This window comes from Anser cygnoides, chromosome 1 (genome assembly GCF_040182565.1).
Source record: "Anser cygnoides isolate HZ-2024a breed goose chromosome 1, Taihu_goose_T2T_genome, whole genome shotgun sequence".
Lineage (NCBI taxonomy): Eukaryota > Metazoa > Chordata > Aves > Anseriformes > Anatidae > Anser > Anser cygnoides.
The window spans coordinates 29,928,534-29,955,353 of record NC_089873.1 but is presented as its reverse complement, the minus strand read 5'-3'; the positions used below and the strand labels follow the sequence as shown (position 1 = coordinate 29,955,353).

Sequence of the window (26,820 nt, the reverse complement as noted above, 5' to 3'; positions counted from 1 at the left end):
AAGTCCCAAGAAAGGTCCAGAGTATAGCTGCAGTCACACAGTCAAAGAACAACATCTGCAACAGTGACCCACGCTGCAAACCCTTCAGAAAAAAATTACATTTGACAGAAGCCCAAGCTCTGATGTGAGAGCAAGAACATTGTCTAGGCTTCACTGTCTAAAATACGCTATTACTTATGACTATGCCATCATAAGCAATATTTTTTTTTTCTGTGAAATTACATATTCCTTTTTGAAACTTTTATATCTGAATTAAAACCTAAGGTTAAACCTGCTTTATTTTTCCAGTTTACTCCGGTTTTTGCATTTTAAAATTCAGACAGCTACAATAAGAACACAACAAACACACAGAAGTTCTGTTTGCTTATGTATTGCAGCCTCAGCACAGCAGCTGTATAAATTGGAATTGCCCGAATCTGAATGAATTGCCTAATGAAGGTAACAGCAAAATGCCAGCCTACGACAGCATGAAAAGAAGGGGATAAAGGACAATTTGATACGGTGCTTTGAGATAAGCCATGAACCATTTTCTGTATCTGCAGTATATATTTCACTGGTGTTTAGCCCTACAGATACAGAAATGTGTTATTTTCCTTGCAAGATTGGTGTAATTGGGTGTGATCTTTATGTACGAATATTCATTTTCCACAGATTATTTTTTTTTTTTGCAATAAAAAACAAAGTAGCTAGCCTATGAATTCTATGAATTCTAATGAAACATATTATAGGAAAAATAGTTTTTAGTCAGCTCCACTCTAGAGATTACTGAAACTTGGTTTGTTTAATAATTAAGAAATCACCTAGATCAAATAGTACTTATTCTACACATAATACACCCCAAAGATAAGAAATAACAATGCTATTAATGCAGCAAAGGCTGTAGTACTTGGCCTTTACATTCATGGTTGTATCTCTTATATGAGGCAATCAGCTGTTTTCCAGTAAGCTGATACCTGACACCAGCAAGAAAATACCAGAGGTGACTGGAAATTTGATCGACTACCTGCTACAGGGTTTGTTTTGCATGAATTTGCAGCAGAAAACACATTCCAGTTCCCACTCTGGCAAACGATGCCAGCTTATCCACGGGACTGAGTCCTACCGGTCCTGCATCCACTGTGAAGAGGGAAAGGAATGAACATTTGTCCCCTCATCCTTCCTGGGCTGTGGTAAGACATCACTGTCATTTGCCTTTTTTCGATCCTCTTTTTTTTAGATGCAAGTTGAGAACAAGATAGAAGAGGATTCTGCACAAATAAGAATCGTCATGTGTTAAAGTAGAAAAAGCACATTTTGGGGGATGGGGACTTGAATGTTAAATACAAAACCTATAGTGTGACAATTTTGTGCTTTACATGCAAGACACAAAATGTTTTGAGGTCAGTTTCAGTTTTCCCCAGAAAATTGGAAGATGGTTTTTTGCTGAAGAATAATTTGAATTCACTGATAAAACTATTTCAGCAGTGGGTGATACCCATTTGTGGAAACTAAAACTGTGTGTGAAAATCTGCTGAGCTGGAAGAAACTGTACAGGACAGAATGTTAGAGGGAACAAGGCCAGCACAGAGACAATAGTATGATGAATTTTTGCTGTTGTGTGTTGATTATGCTTCATTTCTTAAGTGTTTTTAACGTGATTTGATAAGCAAGTGGGATATAAATCAAAAATTCAAGTTTTCCTATGTTTGGTTCGTACCTACAATGTTCCTGAGAGAGAAAAAAGACCTGTGTTTCTGTAATGCAAGATTTTCCCCTTCTTCCCATTTTTTGACAGCTACAAAATGGCAAAGGAGGCTAGTGGGTCATCAGAGCCAGCCGTTCAATACTACAACAGACAAAGACAGCAGAGAAAAAATACAAACCAGTGTAACAACAATATTTTCCATGAGGTGTCAGCAGAAGTATCTGAACATATTGCTGAAGCCTTGTGAGTGCTTTTTCAGGCTGCTAAGAGTCGCAGTGGAACAAATTTCATGTATGCAATGCAAATAACCTTTCATGGTTTATCTTTTAGTTCCTCAGTACTCAAAGTGACATTACTGCTCACATCCTCTTTCCTTCTCCAGCCTTTACATGCGCTACTCCCTCTGTCTCCTTCCCCTGACAGCCCTTTTTCAAAGTGTAAGTGGTATTGCATTTCCCAGCTTTAGTTTCCAGCACCTGTAACCTGGAAAAAGTTCACGTCCCACATGTCTTTCATGCTGATAGGCACATAATTAAGAGCATTCAAATTTACTGAACGTCTCCTAGGACAAGCGGGTATTTAGTGGTGAACTCTTATTTCACGAGAATGGAATAAGATAAGGGATTATATCACAGAGTAAGCAGGTATTGCTGTACAAAAGGGCAAAAATGCTTTTAAAAAGAATATTTTTAATCTCAACACACACTAGATTTTTCCCTTGCCAGTGTATTTCAGATCCTGCCATTAAGACAGTAAAACCACCACTCCCCTACCACGTTTAAGGGTCAGAAGGTACACGATCAGTAGCAAATGATATACCAGTCTGATTTTAAACATGGAAAGAAAAAGGGCACCTCTCCAACACTGAGGTTATTTCTCTGATAAATTTCAAGTTTTCATTCAGGCCTGAGGACTCGAATGTTTTAATCTAAAAATCCCCGTTTTTCTAGTCTCAAACTGTTTTTATTTCAAGAAAAAATGAGATAAACAGACAGCATGAAAACATAGCCTGAACTTGAGTTTGGTAATTTTATAAACTACTGAAAGGAGTTAAAAATTGAAAGCACGAGCCATTCTTGCTTATGTCTAACCATCAGCTTGGCCTATAATTCTACGGCAATCTTAAATGGACAAACTACATAGCTAAAATTTTACAGAGAAATGACAAAGACGGGTCTAGTCTGCTCCCCGGAGCATTTTTTACGTTATTCGTTTTATTCATTCTTTACATTTTTCTGATTTATGATCATTCAAATACTTAAGAGAAACTAATAATATTTAATTATATACTTTTAATGAAATAGAAATGTTAGCAAAAAAGAAAAAAAAAAAATAGCATAACCCCATAGCTCTTGTGAATGTGTTGTATTTTTAGGAACACTTGGATGAGTGTAAAACGTCATTTTGGATAATATAAAATTTTGATTTTATATTTGTAACATAAAATGAGGATTTACTGCTCACCATTCGTTGACATTAGTGTGTCAACCAGTTCTGGTGAAAGACTGAATTTGGGTGCTGTCTCTAATGAAAATGGCTTACATTCACAGACCTACATGTACTTGCATATTCTCCAAGACAAAGAGACTTGTACATAGCAGTATCCACAAGTTACTACAGCTGTCTGGTGGTTAACACTACCGTGCCACCAGCCTTATGGCTTGAATCGCCCCACTGCACACAAGAATCACTTAGAAGCACGCAGCATGCCACAGGAGACTACTTTAGCTGCCTACTCAGAAATTACCATTTTTTTTTTTTTTTTTTTTTTTTTTTTTATTTTTCAGATGAGGACATAAATGGACAAGTTAAATGTCTCATAGCAATATTTACACAGAAAACTTTGTTTATAAACACCCAGGCACCTTTTGCAAACTGTGAGATTTACATTAATGCCAAAAGCCATATACCTATTTAGAAATTGAAATGCATTTATTCTTTATCATACATATTGAATCTTCTATCTGATATTCAGGGCAAGTATTTGAACAAGTCCTGAATTATGTATTTTCAAAATGTTCCATAGCTTTGCAAATTTGACACAAAAGGTATGCCATCATGTAAACAATGTGATTTTTCTGGGATTCCATGTATGCTTCATTTTAGGCCAAATAAGTGTAACTGAAATAGTCATTTTTAAAGTAGCCCAGTGTACACCATAGGAAACAAAAAAAGTTGCATGAGAAACAGAAGAGACCATAAAAACGACCCTGAAAACATCAAACACTGTAGCATAACTTTAAAATAACTTGAAACAAAAGGAAACACTATGTAGTGGAATTTATATACATCTGGTAATAATTTTCCCAGATCATTCTTTTATACCAGCATATATATTCATACATTACAGCTATTATTTATACTAAAAATGTGATCCATATATAATTACTACCTTTTAAATAATTCAGATCACATTTTTCTCTAGACTGATTGTGAAAAAAGACTAAACTCAACATTATCATTTTTAACAACAAATAAAGTTATCAATTTCTATGTCAACAAACACTGAGCCTACTCTTTCAGCAGAACCTAAGTTGAAATGTAAACTGTCAATCATATTCACATTAAGGAAGTTGAAATTAAAAGTGCTTATTTCTGAATTTATTACTGAAGACTTGCTATATAGGCTCCAGCATAGAAAGCGATGTTGAATAATTACTTAATATTAAATGCATGTACTATCAGAATGACAAAGTCAAATGAATACGGTTATCATATTTAAGAACACTAAACTTAGTAATGTGCTCTTGTATTTTCACTATATTAATTGCATATTAATTGTCCAATAAGATACACTATATTCTAAACTTTAAATATATGTATGTATTAGACTTTGTATTATAACATTATAAGATTAGAATGGTTATATACATATATACAACCTCAGCCCTGATAAATACCATGAGCTTTTCTATGTGCTTCTCAGTCATCCACTAAAGACTGTTGAACATACGTTTTCAAAATAAACTCCAACATCTCGTTTGGGTTAAGACACCATCTCACAATAACAAAGATCAGTCATCTCCCATTCCCTAAGTCTCCCAACTGCATTTATTTTGATGACACTTAGTGACACACAGTTGACTACGGAGGACTATTGGTAAGTTCTTAAACATCAACTTTGCATCTTGCTCAGTTAGCCAGTAGGAATGCAGAGAGCACTGGAAGGTCTGTAGGTCCCAGTTAATTTTTCATGAAGTATAATATATCATTTCAACAATGTTTGTTTTCCTGATAAAAATGTAGATCAGAAGTAGAAATCATCCAGCAATGCAGATCAATAATTTGATCAGCCTTACACATGAACAGAGCCTAAGAATGAAAAAAAAAAAAAGTTGAAATTTACTCACCTGCATTAGAGCCTGTCAAGTTGTAACGTGCATTCAGCTTTTTAATGATGTTTTCATGGATCTGATACCAGTCACTCTCTGTGTTGCACCTATAAAAATGATAGTTTTCTTAAGTCTGAAATGGGAATACAAGTTTTTCTGACCAGCTTCCCCACATATCTGTGCACAAATCCTCTTCTGTTCACAGAATTACCTCAACAGAAGCAAATAAAGCCCCATGAAACTGCATGTCTCAATGGAAAGGGTGAGAGCACTCTTACCATTTGAGAAAGGCCTCATGGAAATATCTGCTTCATGTGGCAAAGTGTGGGAGAAAGATAGGAGCAGTTAAGCTCAGGAACTCAACCATGACCAAGTTCATTATCTATATAGATCCATCCTTCAGCTCTAAAACACACAGAAATCTGTCTTGTGACACTCAGGGAGAGACACGGAACTCAGAGCTGTTCTGTACCTGTGCTGTACACTTCGAAGTTATTTAAAATGGAACATGATCTTCAGGAGGTAGTCAGTGAAAGGCCAAATTACATTTCAGTATGTATTTAGTAGCTGCTTTTCCACAAGGAAAAATCGGCCACTATTCATGGTTTAGACTGGAATTAGTCTTTGCATAAAATCTTCAATCGACAGGTTCCTTTCTTTTTTTTTTTTTAAAGAACAATCAGGTGAAATTTAGAAAGTAGAATATAATAAGTGAACTTATAAATTTAACAATTTGTTATCCAACAGCAAACACTTATTTGAGTTTAACATCCTGGGAGTCTAAATAAGAGCCAGCACACATTTTCACTGCCACACTGGATAGCTTTTCTGCAGCACCAACTTCAGCAGCTCTAATTCAGCACAGTGGGGGAACAGAGGAGAAGGGAAAGGCTGCCTGAAAGCCCACCATGTCTTCCGGACTTGAGTGCTAACCCTGGGAGAGGCAGAACTTCCTCATGTGCATGATAAATGTGTCCCAAGTCTGTGTACTTAGAATAGACCACTCCACAAAACGGTTCTTACTATAATGTCCAAGATCAGCAGGAAATTACATGCACTGTGTTGCTACAAATAGAAAATTTAAGTTTCTTCCAAATAGTATCTGTCAAAATCCACTATTTAACGAACCATTCTTCAAAATCTATTTTTGATTTTTTATTCTCCAGCATTAACTGCCTTTCACACTTTTGCTATTCGCTTCCTATAATAGCTTACCCTGTCTGCTTTTTTCTCTAGTTATAAAGTACTTTCACTAGCTGCCTAAGCAGCACAAGGTGTTTAAACAAGTCTTAAAAGCACTTCATGTTGCCATAAAAAGACAGCTCCAGAAGCACTTACAAGGATGTGATAAATGCTGAAACATACACAAAGATCTAAAAGGACGCAACCTTCATTTTTCATTCTATAAGCACGTAGAACTAGCCACACTTTCTAAACCATGACAAATTAAAAAAAAAGAAATTAGCTACTACTCTCTTTTGGAACAGAAAAGAGCTACAGCTATTTATTCACATTTGCACTTAAAACCACTGTTTTTGACGTAAACCTACCCTGAGATACTTCTAAGAAAAAAAAAAAAAAAAACACAAAAAAAAACATTCCTTACATGTATACTTTTAAGACGAGGTCATCCTTTGAATCTCCTGCCAGCAAATCTGCAATACTGAGGACCGCGCAGCCAAAGGGCCGTCTGTATTGTACGTTGCAGGCATTTTTCTTTTCTCCAGCTCCCATTCGTCCTGCCAAACAAAATACACATTCGACGCATAATCCCTGGAACTGTGTCCCTTAAAACCACAGAAGGGAGGCAGAGAGCAATCCAGCTCGGTATGGTGACAGGTCACAGCAAAGTGCCAAGTGTACTCTCTGCGAATCCGGTCCATCTTTCTCTATAGTACGTTAGGATAACACATGGTCCAGGAAGCCCATTAAAGATGTGGTGATCTTGTAAGGGCTCAGACCAGAGGCACTGCTCATCCTCGTATGACCTCCAGTCTCCAAACAACTCTTTCTGATGCCCAGTGACAGTACTACTAGAGACACCACCAAATTAAATTTAAAGCTCAGACATGACAGAGTGTTCAACATTTGCTGTCCAATAACAATTATTTTACTGTGGTTGCTGTTATTTGTGATTTATATGAGAGGTCTTGTGATTGAGCCACTGCAATTTAGAAATCAAATGCTGACTCCAAACAGGCAACTAGCTAGCAAGGGGATAACTGACCAGCTGCAGAAATCAAGAAGAATAAAATTCTGGCAGGAAAGATGACGAAGAGCAGGAGAACAAATTGCGATACGGAAAAAAGGCAGCCAAGGAAAAGAGAATTGAAACAAAATATTTTTCTATTTGATTTAAATACAATTCATCAATCTTCTCGCTATGTTTCTAGTATATGAAACTGCCCTCTTTCAAAGCATTTTATTCAATTGTGTCCTGACAGCTGTGTATCTTTCCCACCAAGCCTTAACTTCTGACAAGAAAAGCCTCCGGCTGCAGATGCGGTAGGGCAATGCCTCCTCTGAACACTCCTATACATCAAAGCAGTTAGAAGAGTAATTGTTCATTTATACACCATGAAGCATATATGTCTTATTTTAACTTCAGCTCTGTTTTGGAGGACGCGATATCTGCCTATATCATTACAAGACTTCCTCCACTGGCTTCCCTCTCCCCCTTTTTAAAGGGATCAGAGAGAAAACAAAATTTATCTGAACAATTTCAGATATACTTCAGATATTATACTCTAAGTAGGTACATTACATTTCTAGGCAAGTTCTCCAGTGAACAAAAGATGTTTGAAATTGCTCTCTTTGGGACAAGAGTGGACTCCCCAGCAACAACTCCATCATCTTAAGACTGTTCATATGACACCTTCATTTTGTTTTGCAGTAGTAACAAAACATCTTGCACCTAAACTCAGCAGTACACTTGAAATATAACACAAAAGAATGCTGAGAAATCCAAGGCAAATCCCATCAGAAGAGAGGCCTTTTCTTTACCAAATTTATTCAAAGGCCTAGCTAATGTAACAGAACCCAAAGCTGACCTCAAGCAGTTTTATTCACTGCTGTATATCTACCAAATGTCAGATTACTACTCACAGACAATTATACCTACCTATTCGGATAATGTGCACAGTGATATAGATGTCCTTCCTGAGTTCACTGCTACCCAAATCCTGCAAGAGAGCAGAACCTCATTATTTCTGACTCTGATTAAAATGTGACATTTTAAAAGATCTTTACACATTGCTTTTGCTGCCAGCAAAAGTGATAAATGAACAGTGAGTTCATTTATACGGAATTAACAAATTATCCATTTAACACTCTAAATTGGTGGTCATGCACTTAAAATGACTGTCCTACAATATCATGGGCTAGAATATGCTGTAAAGCAGCATAATTGGACAGTGGGAGGACAGAAAAGACTCGCTGTGTGCCTTGAACAGCAATGATGTCTTTGTGCAGTTCCTTATGTCCTGAAAGTACAAAGAGCACTGCACAAACCATCTTTTGGCTGTAAAATGCAAAAGCATAAAAACTGATTAGTTCTTGTTGCACGGAGAAAGACTGCTATATATGGAAGCATATATATATATATACAACATATGGAAGTTTAGATATGAGTGACCACATATTGCCAGAAAACATTCAGCTTGGGATTTCAGTAATACCCTTTAACCAGGCTTTAGAATTTATATTCATAACAATGTAAAAGCGTAGGGAGCACCACTGAGTCAACCACAGAATAATTTAATCCAACTACTATTTTCAATACACTGCACAAAAAAAGATTGAGAATAGGAATAACTCACCACAAAAAGAGAACAATGTCTTTCAGGCTTTTCTGGACATTTTGGCAAACCATTCCTATTCAGTCTTAAAAAGAATCTTTCACTGTAAGAAAAAAAATATGACAAATATTTTGAACAACATTACAGCAAACTAGATCTCACATTGATCTTACATCTAGAAGATGTAATCTTCCACAAGATATATAAGAATGAAATTATTTCCTTTTAAAAGCCTCAGATGTATCAAGAAATAAAGGAAGAGACTAGATAAGGGCCGTGATTTACTTAATGATCTAACAAAATTACTGAAAACTCGATACAAACTAGAAGACTGATTGTAGTTTGGAAGAATGACATTGTATATCCTAGTGCATAGAAAAGCTTAAGCAATAAAATCCTTTTATCCTAGAACTGAAATTAGATGTTTATTACAGTGGTATTGATTCTTGCTAAATAAATGTCAACATTGCCACATTTGTATTCAACCAAAATTCTTTTCAAAAATAAGATGATGATCCCAGGTGACATTTTTCCTACCTAGCCCTATGAAAAGTTCATTCTAGACTGCACTGATCTTAGCAGTCTTGTAAGTTCCAGCAAGGCAAACTTCATTTTCAGAATTCTGTTTTGCAATCTGCTGAGGGGTGCTAAGTGGTGTAGCTGATACAAAAACTAATACTGATAGTAGCGAGATACAGAGAATTCTTATTTTAGAGTAGAAGAGGGCAAAAGAACTCACTAAAAGAGAAATTACTCTGAAAAATTCCTATTTGATAATAGGTTCATTATGGACGATCTCTTGGCAATTCACGCATGGGAATATCAAAAATATTTCTGCAGTGAGAGACAGGGAAAGTAGAAACAAGGATATCAGAAATGGTAAGCTGTGCAGAAGTGTTACATATGTTACTTTCACCCCTTTTGCCCCCATCCCTAGCTGGCCAGACAGCTGAGTCTGGATGCCCTGTAATGTTCAAAGTAAAAAAAAAAAAAAAAATGCAGATTGAGTTTATTGCAACTGGGCTTTTTCACCTCTTCTGCGTATTCCAGAGGCCAAACATGGTATACCACTGCTCTATACCATCCACAGCTTTTCAAAGTGCAGCTGGAAAATCACTACGAATATGTTGGATTAGATCCAACTCAATATAGACTAATGAAATCTTTATTGCACCAGCGTTTGCTGTGTACAAAATCCGTATTGATCATTGACAGAATCAGAGCCATTCACATTGCAAAGGACCTCAAAAGGCCTCTGAGTCCAACCTCCTGCTCAAAGCTGTGTCAGCTCTAAGGTCAGATCAGTTTGCTCAGAGCAGCATCCAGCTGGGTCTTGAAAACCTCCAGTGATGGAGGCTGCACAACCTCTCTGGACAACCTGTCCCATGCCTGACTGTCCTCAAATTTTTCTTACAGTCTGACAGAGCCTCTCTTTTTTCAACTAAATCCATTGATGTTACTGACCACCTTGTAGGTCCAAGCAGGTGCCTGGAAGCTCCCCCTGAAACCACGTCTCCCCCAGGCTGAACAACCCTCAGCCTGCCCTCACAGGGCTCCTGCCCGCGACCGACCTGGGCCCTTGTGCTGAAGCGACTTCTTGTCCTGGAGCACCCACAGGCAGTGTAAGCACCACTGAGCAGAAGGGGACAATCACTTCCCTTGCACAACTGACTACATTATGTTGTTATAGCTCAGGATGTTGCTACCTTCAAGAGCACATTTCTTAACAGCTATGTCTGGAGAGTACTTTGTTTTATGCATGCCAGCTACCCAATGCTGAACCTACGATATGGGTGAGCGCTGGGTCCTGCACTTTGGTCACAACAACCCCATGCAGTGTTACAGGCTTGGGGCAGAGTGGCTCGGGGGAGAGTGGCTTGAAAGCTGTGCAGAGAAAAAGGATCTGGGGGTGCTAATCGATGCTCGCCTGAACATGAGCCGGCAGTGTGCCCAGGTGGCCAAGAAGGCCAATGGCATCCTGGCTTGTATCAGCAATCATGTAGCCAGAAGGACCAGGGAGGTGATCATCCCTCTGTACTCAACTCTGGTGAGGCCGCACCTTGAGTGCTGTGTTCAGCTTTGGGCCTCTCAGTACAAGAAGGACATCGAGGCCCTGGAGCCCCAGGGACGGGCTACAAAGCTGGTGAAGGGCCTGGAGCACAAGTCCTGTGAGGAGCGGCTGAGGGCACTGGGGGTGTTTAGTCCGGAGAAGAGGAGGCTCAGGGGAGACCTCATCGCTCTCTACAACTGCCCAAAAGGAAGCTGTGGGGAGCTGGGGGTCGGCCTCTTCTCACAGATAACTAGTGACAGGACCAGAGGGAATGGCCTCAAGTTGTGCCAGGGGAGGTGCAGGTTGGAAATTAGGACAAATTTCTTCTCAGAAGAGCAGTCAGGCATTGGAACGGGTTGCCCAGGGAGGTGGTGGCGTCACCATCACTGAGGGTGTTCAAGGAAAGGTTGGACGTGGTGCTTAGGGACATGGTTTAGTGGGTGACATTGGTAGTAGAGGGTAGTAGTGGGATGGTTGGACCAGCTGATCTTGGAGGTCTCTCCCAACCTTAATGATTCCATGATTCTATGATTCTACAAATGCTTAGACTTTTTACTGTGAACATTTAAAAACATTTGTGCCATCCTCAGCTACACAGCTTTTTTTAATCAGACAGCAAAAAAGACAGAACCTAAGAATAGTAGAGTTGAACTCAAATGCCTCAAAGCACATGAAATGTATTTTCTCAGAAACACTCATCTTTTATGATACAGCCACTTTCTGCAGCTTACGTCTCCATGGAAACTTTAAAACTGAGTTTTAAAGAATGTTTACATGGATATATTTTTAAAGAGAAACAAATTGGTATTTTGCTGTTGATTTTAAAATGCTATTAAAATAATTCTGTCATTTCATTTACATTTAGTCCATTTGTGATAGCAGAAAATACAGTAAAAAAGTACAATGTTTGGCTTATAGATTTCACACAAAGATATTGCTCACTGAACAAGAATTATTATTTTTATTATCAACCAGTTAAAGCTTTAGGACCCATTATTTTGGGTACTATGCAAAACTGAATAAAAAGAAAAAAGACTCTGCTCCAATAGTAACAATACAGCTTCTGTGCACTGAAACCTGCAGTGTATTTGTCGGCATCAATATAAATTAGGCCAATTCAAGGTGATTCTGAATTTCATCACCTTCAGTCTGTAGAACTATTTACAAGTAATGCCCATATATACACATTTCATTGCATTTTTTTGCCTTAAAGAAACCACTAGAAATGTTAGTTAAAAGAAAAATACTATTCAATAAGAAACTACCTTGCTGTAGATAAGCTATCTTTACAGTTTACCTAAGAACATGCAATTCATAGGTATTCATAATGCTGAATTTAACTGGCAGTGTTCTCTTTCTTTATTGAGACTTACATTCTGCAGAAATCAAAGGCACATTTTTTTGAAAGCTTCCTACTCACTATCAGCTTGGATGTGAAAATTTCAAGCTCTGCTTATACTCACAGACCATGAGATTATGATTTACAACACAATTAAAAGCCAAGGCCTTTTGTCATGCCACAAAGAAATGCACTGATTGCAACAGACATCTAATGGCTATGCAGATCTAATTTCCTCATTTGAATTTGAAATTTTCTTTGACTGAAGCACAGGACCTAGTGGCAATGAAAAAAGCAAACCGAAAACAAAAAACCCAAAGAAATCTTAATCCTTGTTTAGCGCTTCAATATGTTTCAAGCAAAAATATAGCACCAGTTTCAGCTCAGATAAAAACAGTTATCTTTGAACATTACCAGCGAGCAAATGCAAGCAGTTAAGACTTGTAAGATTATGGGAACAGAATGACATTCTGATAAAGTACAGAGAGCATTTATGTGTATAAACAATTCAAAGCGTTTCTGTAGAGAAAAACAGGTTAGAAAATGATTGAGGCAAGTAAATAACCTTCCTAAAACAAAATAAAGACTGAGAATTCCCAAGATCTGAAAGCTTGCCTTCAAACAGCAGCAAAAGCTCCAGAGGGTGAAATCTAGGACTAGGATCTTATTTCACAGCAGCTTTCTTAGTAGTCAGTTCCACATACATACATACAGCAGACACACACAGCAGTATCCCAAAGCAGAAATACCTTTCCTTTGTATGAAGATGGTTTGATTTTAGTTTAAATTGCAATGCATTTTTTATGAGCACCAGTCTCACCACTTAAATATGCTGCACAGATTTAAACTCTGCTGTCTTCCCACTGAAAATAAGGAAATAACTAATGCTGGAGAGATTAATTTAAGAAGGTCAGCAAGGGATTTCTGTACTGTAACTTCCCGTGTATTAGTGAAGCAACAATGTGTTCCAAATCTGCAGGCTTAACACATGAATTTAAAAGAAACATAGCCACAAACTGTTCTATTTTCATAAGTGACCCCTATTTCCTTGGTATTAGCAGGAAAATGTTACCAGTCACATGTTAGCAGTCTAGACAGATTGCTTGTTCTATGATTTATAAACACACTATAAAAAAAAAATAAATAAAAAATCAGCCACATGGCATATTCGTGCACTAAAGCCATATCATTCAATAGTCCCAGCTCTTAGTATAATAACTTCACTTTCCGACATCTTTGTAAGTGTTCTCTACCTAAATATGGGTTATAGTGATTTCTAAAGCAAATGATGAGAGATAATACGAGAATATTGCCACACACTTCACCAGCTCGGGTCTATCACATTCCAGATTGGCATTAGAGAATGTTCATTAAGAGCTTGAATCCAGATAGACTGCGTTTAGACTCACTGACTTCATAAAACCACTATCAGACACAGAACATTACCCTTTTAGTTAGTGGTGAAATGCAGAGGAATGTGGGACAACATGTCATAAACTACTGAAATAAATAGATAAAAAAGCCTTAAAAGTATATTCTTAATTGCAGACTAACTGGATGGTACACATGCCAACATGACTTCGCAGTACAAGCTGTTCCACAGTAAGTCAGCCCCTGTAGTTTAACTCCATTGTGCACTTCTGCTAAAACCATAACCAAATCTCTGACTGTAAAATAAGTAGCAAAGGGGAAAAGGAAGAACGAGTACTATAAAAATAAGATTTCAGCCAATTTCAGATAAATATCAAAGTACCAACAAAAATAAATCAAACAAACCAATATTATGATGCTATATTGAAGCTCATCATCACATCTCCTAGATGTGCTGACAACATGTGGGAAGAAGAAAAAAAATGTTCGAATGCTAGGTTTATGCCGAGGAGCCAAATTTTCTGTAGAAGTAGAGCTAATGAGGATGGCAGGAAAAAAGAAAGAAGAAAGGAGTTGTACTGGGTCTGGCTGGGATGTTAACTTTCCCTGCAGCAGCTCACGGGAGGGGAGACTGGTGGAAAAGAAAACCAGACATACATAGCTAAATCAAGCTGTTGCTCCCATCTTGTGTCTCTCTCTCCACTGAGAGAAGACAGACTTGAGAAATTAGCTTTTGTGAACACACTCTACGTTATTTTAGATATTCACAACTGTACTTTAACTGAAAGGTGGTATGACACATTTCCTGAAAAGATTAACAAGTTGCATAGGAAAACAACAACTTTAAATTACTTTTGTGAGGTACCAGGAGCCAGAGGAAGATGATGTGGCAGAAAGCACACTGGAATTTCTCAGCAGGTATTTACAACTATAGAAACAATGTACACCAGAAGCTGGAGCTCTCAGTAATTGTGAGCTTAGTCTGCTACCATGGGTAAACGTTTTGCAGAACAGCATTATCAGTGCACAGACCTATAGATCCCTTAAGCTGAATTATGGTCTTGATCATTATCCTAGTAGCTGGCTGAAATAACAGCACGGATCCAAGCAGATTTGCTGTGTCTTTCCCCTGAGACGGAAATTCAACTTGAAGAGAGCAGGAGAAGCAGCAAAGGTGAACGGAAGCAATGGCATGTAGGAGAATTCCCCTCCCTCCAGCAGCTCAAGCGCACCTGTGTATTCTTCTCCATTTGGGGATTTATAAATGGCAGGTCTGTATTTTTTTGTGCTGACTCTGATGTGCTTTTTGTTAATACCCAGCGCAACATGTTCTTGGTAAGATCATCTGCAAACCCACCAGAATACCCCTATTTTTCAGTATATCTCACCATTACCTAAACCTGTCACAAATACATAGCGGCTGGTGCACATAATCTTACTCTAAAACTTCACTCATTTCTGAATGTAATCTATCATTTAAGCTCCAAATGGTAAAACACCAGCTATAGGAAAAGTCACCCTTTGCAGTGTTTTCGTCACGGCAATTAACAAGAATTACTCGTTCTGTTGCTCCTCAATTTTTACTATAAAAACAGTAAGAGGGTTATTTGTTAATGCTCAAGGGAGACCTAATCCAGACCACAGGTTTGTCTTGTTTAGGTTGGTTTACCTGCTTTAAAGAATTGTGTGTCTATACAAGAACAGATCAAACCTCTGCATAAGGTAACATCTTTACTCCAACCACAGCAAGCAGAAGATATTTGAGAAAGAATCTTTAAAACACAGATAGGTAGGTACAGTTGTTTTACTGAGAACGGGCTTTCATGAGAGGAACTGAGCTACGTGGTGAAACATAATTAGTTTCTAATAGATATCAACTGGGAATAATCCATCTGCACTTGTTGACTTGAGAGCATATAAAAATACAACAACAACAAAAAAAAACAGGCTACGTCTCCCCATAAAATACAAAACCTTTAAAGAAAGAAAGAAACAAACAAAAAACATTTCCAAAATATTTTCTTGTTAGATTATACTCATGCCTGTCTTTGGCAGCTCATTCCTATCATATTCTACCTCATTTATTACCCACAAATGTAGTTATTTTGCTGGAAATTCCCTTGCAGTAGCTCCCTTACAACTGTTAAATAGGAAAGTCTGGACAGTCAGGCCAATGCGAATGGGCCTGCTGAAATGCCAGCTCCTCCAAAACCACTTGAAACTCTACCCTGAAGATGCTGTTCTCTTGCAGTTCGGGAACGGTCAGTATTAAAGAGAAATTTATCAAAACTCTTATTAAAAACAGCAAATTGCACAGTATTGCATAAAGTCAGATTAAAGGACTGAGCTATAAAAATAAGTATTATTAAAACATATAGAACCTCTTAAAGCCAGGACAGAACGTTTTGATCACCTGGCAATGAAGGGTGATACAGATCTGTAGAAAAGACTTTTTTTTTTTTTTTTTTTACAGAAACTACCACAAGGCCAAAACATTTGGAGGATGCAGCTGTGCCAAACATTCCTTTCATACACATTCTGCCCGCAAAATAAATCATATCTGCTTATGCTATTGCTGTTGACAAGTAAATAAAACTGGGCTACCAAAAATGACCTACTTGAGAAGGATAAATAAAATATATTTTTGCTGTTGGTATCTGAGTGCCACACACACATTCACGAGATGCTAATGTAAACTTATTTTGTATAAGAGACATTATTATGATTTTGAACTTAACTGCAATACCATCTGTGGGGAGTGGCCACCATAAATGGCAAAAATATCCAATCCTTTTATCTTCCTTCAAACATACTGTTAGAAGGAAAGAAGGACAAAAAAATATTAATTGGTACAAGGGAGAAACAGGTCAGATATATAGAAATCTTTGTAAGATATCCACCCACCAATTTTGAAATTTCTCATTGGTCAGGGTATGTTCCTGTCAAGTTTCTAAATACAGAAGAGATTTTTTCAGATCAAAAGCAGACTCAGGAAAAAAAAAAAAAAGAAAAAAAAAGGAAAAAAAAAGGAAAAAAAAAAGAAGAAATCCTGCTCACACTGAGAGAACAAATTGCTTGAATGTGGTACCTGACAGGCTCAAGTTCCAACGTATTTATTAGTGACTTTAAATATCAGGTGAGTACGGTGCTTTTGGAGCTGTTTTGCTTTGTAAAACAAATGAAAATGTAGCTAGTGGAGCAAACTAACTGACTAGGGCAGCACTTTGCCATTCTTCCTTCTGATGTGGAGGAACCCCACAGCAGAGAGTTTAATTCAGTATTCTCAAACAACGAGTATTATTCACTCGAGGCACATCCTCTACATTTCCTGTCTGGAGTAATCCACCTGACAGCAACCAAGACACAATATCTTTGCTAATCTCTAGTCACCAGAGAGTCATCAGAGATCAGCAAAGAGCCTAGAAATTCTTTCCAGAATCTTTCTCCTTGTTCTAGGATCAAGTCGAGATGCTCTATGACTTCTACTACTTCACTGTGCTTGCCAAGAAAAGCCTGAATGTCCTGAATATATTCCTGCATATAGGAGTCTTTCACATGTTAAAACATAGTATTCTAAGGGGAAAAGGCAGGGAAGCCAATCACTTAATTATAGTTTATCAGGAGCACCTAGATTGTGTAGTTTATTATATTGCACTGTACTAATCATACATTCAATGTATATATATTTTTTCTTTAAAAAATACTCTGTAAAGATACAACAAAGTCCAGTCTGAACCGTGCCTCTCTAATCAGAGTTCACTCCTTCCAGAAATTCTGTGCTGCAAGAGGAGGCAACTTAGTCTGAGATACAGTTAAAACGTAACCTTAAACAACTTACAAAAACACACAATTTCTGTTCTTTTCCTTGAATATTAATTTTATAGATAACATTGGAAGCAAATACCTCTTTCTATCAAAAAATCCTCTGAATTTTCATGACATTCAGAAACACAGAACTTAAATATCAAACAATCAGATATGCAATGGAGCAGAAAATCTGAATTCCACCTAATGTGTTTGCATGTATGCACATATATAAAAACAAATGTGTGCATACTGTCTCTCCAGCTTTTGTAAAAGTGTCCTCCTCACTATTCCCCCAATCCTCTCAGTAGTTACAAATAAGAAAATAAAGAGCTGTGTTTGGAAAGAACCTGAAAAGAACAGTAGATGCACATATTATAAATGACAAAAAGTGTCCAAAATACCATTTCTAACATTTTGTTATCGTTTTTATGATGATAGTGCCATGAAAAGAACCAAAAAGAAGTTGAAATTCAGTAGTAGGTGGTTCTGAATCGGAACCTCTGTGAATATCACATAAAGGCAGCATAGATAGGCAGCTGGATCATTTGGTTCTTTATGGAAATATAGTTCTTAACACATTCCTCTCCACTTTCCACCTCTGCTAGATAATAACTGCTGTGCTACAACACTTCACCACTTGTCTTTCTTTGCCCTGAAGTTTCAAATGATTATGATTAATGAACTGCTCCCCACAACTATAGGTGACAAATTCTTCATAGCTAGATGGCTATCCATGCAGGATACTTCTGGACTCTTTTAATAACTTCCATAGCCTTGCACTGAGTACACACCCTACCATTTCACAAATCTGCTTTCCACCTCCTTTGTGGCTTAGTGTTCCGCATTACTGAGAAGCAACAAGGAGCTGAGCTATCTGCATCTCCTGCATTTAGAGCGCTGATGCCTGGAGCACTGGTCCTAAGTAAGCTGGAGATTGAAACTCAGGTGTAACCCCATCGACTTACATGCTCGAAGTAATATTGACTCCCTGAGCTGTAGCTCAAGAGAGGTCACAGGACACCTTAGCTCGTAAAGAAGAAAGACATCATGGGTTCAAAACAGTGAGCCTGCTGGGTAAGGATGGGTATCATCAGCTAGATTCAGGAGGTGTCCAAGCCCTTCCTTGCTGTTCTGACTTTTAACAATTAACACTAGCCGGTTCTGTAAGCTTCTAGCTACAGGGAGGTTAGAAGTTGGTTTCTTTCAGCTGCCATAGAACAGAGGAAATCACATGTTTGGGGACTTGGAGGGAAGTTACAAAAATTGCCCTTAAACATTTTCTTTGTATACCAAAATACTTTAAGATTTCCCTTAATTAAAGGGGAGGAGAGCATTTGTTTCTTAAAGGGGGAAAAAATGAAAACATTTTTTTTTATGAAAAAAATCAAAAGAATAAATTAGAACGCAAATATTTTGAGTATCAAAATGTGGATTTCAACTTTCTACTGGAAGTGAATTAGTGATTTAAGTGATTTAAAGTAATAACACGATTGAGAGAAGAAAGGCATAAAATGGTTAATGTGTATGAATGTCACTAAAGTTGCAGTTGAAAGTACAACAAATGAAGGGTAATCTGCTTATTCCTTGATATGGTATAGAGCCTACACAGTCCTTAAGCATATAGAAACTGCACTTTGCCTTTATGGGCCTTGGATAAACAGCCTGTTCCTCTTTGTGCTGCCGAAGAATCTGTGCCCTTTTGAGGGCAATACGATAGTTACAAACAAGGTTGTTCAAGGTGATGGAAAAGGAGGATTAGCATGCCAACTTATCTCTGCTTCTCACACAGATGGGGCCAGAGGCATCAATCATTTGTGATAAGCCATTCCTATCATATTGACACAGACACAAAGTGTACATCAGTGAAAGAAATTCTTAACACACTCCATCTTTCTGAAGAGCTGCCTTAAATTGTTCTATTAATAGCATTGCTATTTGGAGGAAATGATAACATTAAGAAAATGGCTTAGCGAAGACACTGCTACACAAGAACCATGTGCTCTACTGCAGATTTAAGAAAAAAAAATGTGTTCTACTGCAGCATGTTGTCATAACACACAGAAGCACAAACACTACGAAAATGTAAAGGTCAGCAGTGCAGCTGGGACTTTGGGCAGAAGATGGTGCAGCATCCTCATGCATACTCATCAGTAACAAGAACAGCGACCACTGTGTTAACTGGACAAATGCAGGTAGCCAGCTTAATACCCTCCATTCTCTTTCTCATAGTGCACCCCCAAGATGCCAGTTGCCTGTGTTTTTAACTTTCTTTATAGAAATAAACAGGATCTCTGGATAGCAATGTACTACAAATACAAATACGGTCTTACAGTAGCTATAGAGAAAAGGAGGCATCTCAGAGGACATTGTGATATTTGAGTTTGGAAAGTAGTCATCTGGTAAACTTTTTTTTTTTTTTTTGGTAACAGCAGAATATTATTGTGGTAAGAAATAAAGTTAGACTCTTGGTGAACAATGTGCATTGTCTGGAAAATAGCTAAGTTGTTATGTTGTCCCTTGCAACTTGTTAAAACAATTCTATTAAAAGCTGATAAGTGAGATCTTTCCAGGATCTGATTAAAAAAAAAATCAATATATTTTTGATTAAAGGAATGGTGGTAGAGCTCCAGCACAAATGGGCTTTCTGGCTCCACTAAGGTCATCACTGCTGCAACAAACGGCGGTACTTGGCAAACGATATGAGCACTTAAGGGTGAAAAGAATATACCATCATCAAATGTCCTTTATGTCTCAAAAAAACTAACATTGTAAACTGGGATCTGTGTAATCAGTTAAAATACATACTACAGACTTTGTACATGTGATTCAACTGCTGGAAAAGGGTTCATTTAGTTAACTTCTAGGCTGGCAAGTGAATAAGACACCCCAAAGCACACAATCATTGTCACATTCTTTGGTACTCTCAATGTTAGGAATCTAAGCGTCTTCATACTCCAACTTTACAGAAGAGAAGCTACTGATAATTTCTTAGGAATAGAAAAATCTCAAAAACTTCACAGATCTCATAATTAATCACAAATTACAATATATTTATAAAACAGCTAATGAAGAACACAAGATTGTTTCATTCTTCTGAAATGTTGACAACACACATTTCTAGTCTTCCTTTGGAGATATCCTGTCTTTTGCCATTAGTTTAAAATCAGTTATTTTCCTATAAGTGCATCTCATTGTAAAATCAACTGAAATCAATCTATAATCCCATTTAAATCTGAAAATGTTTTGGCAACGTAATTGCAATGTCTAACACCCAAAGTAAAAACTGATAGAATTAGAGCTGAGCTGCTCCATGTTTTACAGGAATTTTCCCCATTCAAACTATAATCCTGTAATATTCATCTTATATATACTATTTTATACATATACTATTTTATGATCTACATGATCAGCTTAGTTTGTATCAGGTATTTGCTTTTGAAGAAAATCTCCCAATTGCCTTCACAAGTCATATTTTATTCACAATACAAAGCAGTCTAAATTATTGAACTGGATTTCTCCTGGATTAAACTGGCAGATATGCTCTTGCCATTCCTGAGCAATCAGTCCACACAACCACATCAGTTTGTCCTTAGTAAAATCCTCCAAACATTCACACGTTAACACTGAGCTCTTACCATCAACTGATGCTCTACAACTCTACTCCCACCTGCTAGCACTGCTTGTACATAGCAGTCTTATAAGAAAATTAGACAATATTAAAACAAACCATTAAAGCTTGGTACTAAATTGATAAGCCCTTTGGATTTTGCTTTTCTCAAACATTTGTTGAGCATGCCAGATTCAAAGAACAGATTTTATAAAAGCATTTCTGAACAACACTAATTAACCACCGTCTGGACTCTCAATAGATCTAGACAGAGTACGTTTGAGACAACGTACTTTAGAAACAAAGATGCTGTGCAACTCTGAGTACCCAGTAAAAGTTCAGCAGTGGCCAAACCCACAGGATTGAACTGAAAAAGAAAAAAGCCTTGAGAGAAAAACTGAAGTTATGATCATGGACTTCTTACAATACAAAGCCAATACTACTCTACAACTACGTACACGCAAAATTTTACTTGTCTATTACAATTCTTACAATGTAGTTAGTGCTACAAAGTAAAGCTTTATCAAGGCAAATTTTTATTAAAAAAAAAATAATGAAAAACTCACAAACAGGTTTGTGACCTGGACAGAAATAAAAGGGGAAGAAGAATATAAGGTTAGTAGAAGACACAACCAAAGAATTTTACTGGGACAAGTCATATGGCTGTACCATGTTAAAGTAGAGCCATTCACAAATTTGCCACGCACCATGCAGGGATTGTTACTATCCTAGGAAAGAAAACTGGAAAGCAGAAAGCAGGAGGCAAATGGAACAATATAGATGAACACAACAGTGAAAACGATGGGACTCATCAGGGGCTGTTTATTATTAATGTAAAGGCAAAAAAATAATTCCTAGTAGTTAGTCTAGCTGAAAAGTATGTATAAATACGTACGCATACACACAGAGTCAAGAGGAACTAGTACATACCAATTAGGCAGAAAATTATTTGCAACTCTAGTCTTAATGCATCAAGTACCTAAGTACATCATCACTCATATTTAAATACTTGACTATAAAGAGCAAACTTCTGCAGTTTACTTGCTTCAAAAAGAAGTAGATGTTCAGGTCCAAACAGCTTTTTAAAGCGTGAAGGCACACATTAAAATTAGTAAAATTATATCAATATAGAAATACTCTGCAAAGTAATTAATCATAACTGTTTATTAACAATAATAAAGTCATAAATAAGCCTGTATTTTACTATTACATAATTAATACTCAACAGAATTGATGCTTCTGCAGACACCAACGTAATTAAAAAATTAATTTTTAATAGCAATTTCGAGCAACAAAATAAATGGAGAAAAGTACGGTCTCCAACAAAAGCTAAGATTCCTATCAAGAGCAAGACAGTGATCACAAAAGAACATTTATCTCTATCTTACGAAATTTGACAGAAAAAAATCCTGTTGCCTAAAGTGTGTGTAAGCTGGGTGCAAGTGATACATCACAGCTGCTCCCAATCTAGCGAAGTCTTTAGACAGGAAGTCTGAAGGTCAGATGCTGCCTTCCCTCCCCCAGCATCACGCTGAATCTCTGTCACTATCTGATTTCTTCTGTGGGCAAGTCACTAATTCATTCCTACACCACCATTTCTCACATCTCACCTGAAAAGCTATTACTATCGAATTCTTCTACATGTTGGGAAGATCGTGAGCATTTATCCATGCTGTTAAAATGAAAAATTATTTAAAATAATGTAGTTATAATTTTAATTAATTTTCTTTTCCTTAATTTTCCTTCCATTTGATGCACTAAAAATACTAAGATACATTATCAAAGCCAGAGTAATGATATTATGGTTTTAATCTTTTACTTAACAGGTGCTAGCTTAGAAATGCACTTGTAGGTCACACGCAACCAGAAGACCAATTTCTCTGTTACATTGGAACTGCCTACCACAAGTGCCTACACTGCCTAATACAACGTAACAGACGAGTCACACAGACAATGCTTTCTTTATTAACAAAAGAATTTCAATATATACCTAAGCAACAGTTATAAATTTGTGCATACATTCATGACGTGGCTTTGATCTCCCTACTCTTTGCAAATTCTCTGCAAATATTTTAAGAGCAAATTCAGGGTACTTTTCTTTACGGGTTCCACTCTGAGAGGCTAATCTCAAGCAGTCAGATAATTGAGTATCTATATCCTTTATGATTTCAACAACAACTCTTTCTGAAACTTTATTGAGATCTGAGGTAGTCGCATAGAAAACAAAAAAGAAATTGGATGGATTCAAGTCAAAATTACTTCAGGGTGTGCAGGGCAGCTCTTTAATAAATACAGCTGATGGATTCTAAAGAGCTATTCAGAATGCCCTAAAGTAGACACAGACATATCATCAGCTGACTCAATTTCTCATCTTCACTGACTAAAACTCAACTAAAAGAGTCTGTATGCTTAGCAGAAGCCTAGATACGTAATTCACACAAAGACATTAAGTTTAGGTATCTTTGGAGCTGTATTCCAATCCTAAAGGCCATTTATTCACCATTAAGCCTTCTAAAACTAAACAAAAAAGAAAAACTAAGCATTGGCATAAGTCTTAATCTTGGTATTTCACTCATGACTACAGACAGATACCTCCACCAACACAGATTCCAGAGTGTAAAGGCATCCCTCCCTCTTCTTTTCTAATGAACCACCAGCAATTAGAGAAAGAAAAAGTGATGAAGAATTTAAAGATAAAGTGTGCTGTGACCACTTTGGGCTTTTTTGCCCTTTTTTTTTTTTTTTTTAAGAGAAACAAGGTTGTGGGGTAGCTGAAGAATGGAATTATATTAACAGGTTGGACTTTTCTTTAAGAAGACAGAGACCCATGTTCAGTTTCTTGCTCTGTCTTCAAATATTCAGCCTTACATTTCCTATCTCCCAGGGAGTCTCAACTGTTTCTTAAGCTAGAGCAACCATCCTTAAAATATTGTGTAAAGGGAATTACAATCATTAGTATTCTCCTTTTCCTCCTCTGGTTGTCTTTACAAAGACAAACAGTGTCTAACACTGAAGTATTAGAATCCAGCCCTGCCAAGAACACACGTACAACTTAGCTCCTATGCAAAACACAGGGATCGTGAGAACTAGATAAAAGTTGTGTGCTGATATTCAAGAGCATAGTTTTCAATATAATATCTAAATTTCATTCTACTTTATACACCTATATTCTTTCAATCTGGCCTTTTCACGTCATTATGCTGTATTCTCTTATTAGGAATAATTCTCGCCCCACTAAATCAAATGCAAGATCTGTTAACACATTTTGCTTGCAGCTTGTAACTTGGTTTAACACAGTTGCTATGGCATGCCTTTTTCAGAAAGAACCTATAACTATAGCAACAACAACAACAAAAAATGTTTCATTACCTTTCACTGTTCAATGACAATATAAGTCTGGGCAGTTGTTAATATTGCTTGAGAATACTACAACTTTACAATGGCCTAAGGGCAACTTTGTTCTTGCACTTTAATATAAGGTTCAGCTATTAAACTATACCTTCCGTATGTTATCAAGTACATTCCTTTTTCTTTTGGTTTCCGCATGGTAACATGTTATCCACATTATTAATAAATTCAGATATTTTTAAATTAAAGGAAGAGGAAGATGAAACCCTTTCAAAGCATACTGCACTACAGTTGATCAAAAAAATCAATAGCTGCAAACACTGAAAAGTGACTATCACAAGATCAGACTGTTTTATCCATGTAAGAAAATGACATCCTCTTATCAGTAATGTTTAAACACTCAAAATGTAATGAAAATATTCTGCATAAATTCTCCAGTGATATCCAGACAGATTTATAATAATACATTATAAAATAATCTATATCACAATAAAATATCTTTATATGCTTTGGTTCCCTGCAGGCCAATAACATGAAGAAGCCAGGTGATCTGTGAGATGAAACATGATATACTCCTTTTTTAATGTAGTTACCTGCATTAGATTAGAGCATCCTACTCACAGCCTTTTTCTTGCACGAGTCTGGAGCTGGACTAGGGAAAGTGCTGCTACTCAAGCTTCCTAAAGCCTTACTATTCCCTTTTGTATATACTTGCTCCGCCTCAGTATCTACAATTGCATTTTTATTTTAACCATGATGCTTGAACAAACGTTTCGCCTCAAACAGCTTCATAGAATGTATGAAACTGAGAATAAAAAATATTATATTTTCCACAGCCTCAAAAAAGGTGCACAATCTATTAAAAAAACCAACAACACAAACAGATAATATTGTTTCCATTACCCCAACAGTCTTTTAGAGCTGTTATTTCAACTGTATAAACCTGAGATTATAAATAATGAAACAAGTATATAGAGATCTTATGTTTGCAGGTTGATCTCATAAGAATATGAGTTAGTCTTAACAACGAAATATATCAGAACAGAAATTCCATCATTAAATCTGAATTCTGCTCTTTTTACTCCCTCCAAATGAACTCTTTCTCTAAGAGGCAACAAAGATCACCTGTTTTATGTCAATTTACATCAGGCGGACAATGAAAACCAGATCAGAATCTACAAGCAGCCACATTTTTGGAGTAATTGTACCTCTAAGCTTGTACTTAACATTATGCATTCCAACTGCCTCATTAAAACAAGCAGGATTACCCACCTAAGGAAAGCTTGGTACACATATAGTGCTTGCAAAGCTGAAATCTGAGGGAAAAAGCAAAAAAGCCTGAAGAAACAAACCCCCAATATTCTAATACTGTAACCAACAAATTGAAGAAATACATACTAAGTTACATATATTCATATATTTCTATTTTTAATCAACTATCTTTCTATTTCAGAACATAAATTACCATGTATTGTTCCTTAAGCTTATAGGTGCTATTAGCAAGAGTTTCATCTAGTATTTTCATTGCATTTTTCTAGTGGACTGTAAAGCAATGACTTAGGAAATAACAGGCAAATCACCCAGCAAGGTTGTGACAGACAGCAAGGTGTTGCTAAACACACCTTTTTGACCTGCTAATCTCTTCCAGAATTAGCAGAAGAGCATGTACATCCAGGCTCCACACTTTGCAGCTCACAACTCTGTTATTGCCAGTAGGCTTCGGCTTTGTGGCAGGGTGTGAGCCGCAGTAGCTGAGCAGTGCACACACAGTCGCTTCTTACACATGGCCTCCTCCTGAGGGAGGCTGCTTATTGCATGCATGTATCAGCTGTAGCCAGGGCATAAGGACCTCTGAAATATCCTGCCGATTTGTACTGAATGAAAAATGTATCTCATACTGTATTGCCGTGTACGCAACACATACGCAAGACTTCAGACTTATTTATGTGCTCTACAAATAGCCAACTGTCTGAAATACAGAGTAGGGCTGGAAACTGTGGCCATGCGTGTATTGAGCATGAGCACAAAAGCCTTTTAAGTCTGTGACAACATGGTAATGTCGTTTGCAGATCCAGTCCACAAAGATCACCTGTCTCCAGCTTGGACACATCTGCATTCCAGATCACTCTATGATACAGATATACCTTATATTTTAATTTGTTCTTGTGAAAACCCTCTCAGGTTCATTTTTTTTTCAGTGCGTTGAGGGGATTCTTGTTTCCTGGCAGGGATTTTTGTTGTTTTTCTTTTGTGGTAGAGGGGTGTGTGTGCAAGTTTGTTTTACAGGTGGTAGCAAACTACCTTCACAAATATCACCCTATCATTCCTCCCATGCTCTAGAAGGCAGTTTGGATTCATGACAACACGTTTCTTCAAGGTTTGTCAGTAATGGGATGAGGAAGTTCACACATAATAAAGCAGCTGCAAACAGACACTGGAGTCAGAAATCAATAACTAAAGGTCAGATCACAGCAAGCATGTGACA

The 26,820-nt window shown here is 37.2% G+C and overlaps 1 protein-coding gene across 7 annotated transcripts in view; it reads right to left on the bottom strand.

Annotated features, from left to right (window-relative positions):
• The window catches only part of DOCK4 (dedicator of cytokinesis 4), a 252,082-nt gene that overhangs the window by 121,687 nt on the left and 103,575 nt on the right, over positions 1 to 26,820 (bottom strand). For all 7 annotated transcript variants that reach the window (XR_010829121.1, XM_066991664.1, XM_066991646.1 and 4 more), the window contains 4 exons: positions 8,835 to 8,916; positions 8,138 to 8,198; positions 6,623 to 6,755; positions 5,035 to 5,123 (listed from right to left, as the gene is read on the bottom strand). Coding sequence is in view for 6 of the 7 variants with exons in the window: in XM_066991664.1 (XP_066847765.1) it covers positions 5,035 to 5,123; positions 6,623 to 6,755; positions 8,138 to 8,198; positions 8,835 to 8,916 (365 nt within the window). In the remaining variant the exon portion in view is untranslated. The remainder of the gene's footprint in view (positions 1 to 5,034; positions 5,124 to 6,622; positions 6,756 to 8,137; positions 8,199 to 8,834; positions 8,917 to 26,820) is intronic.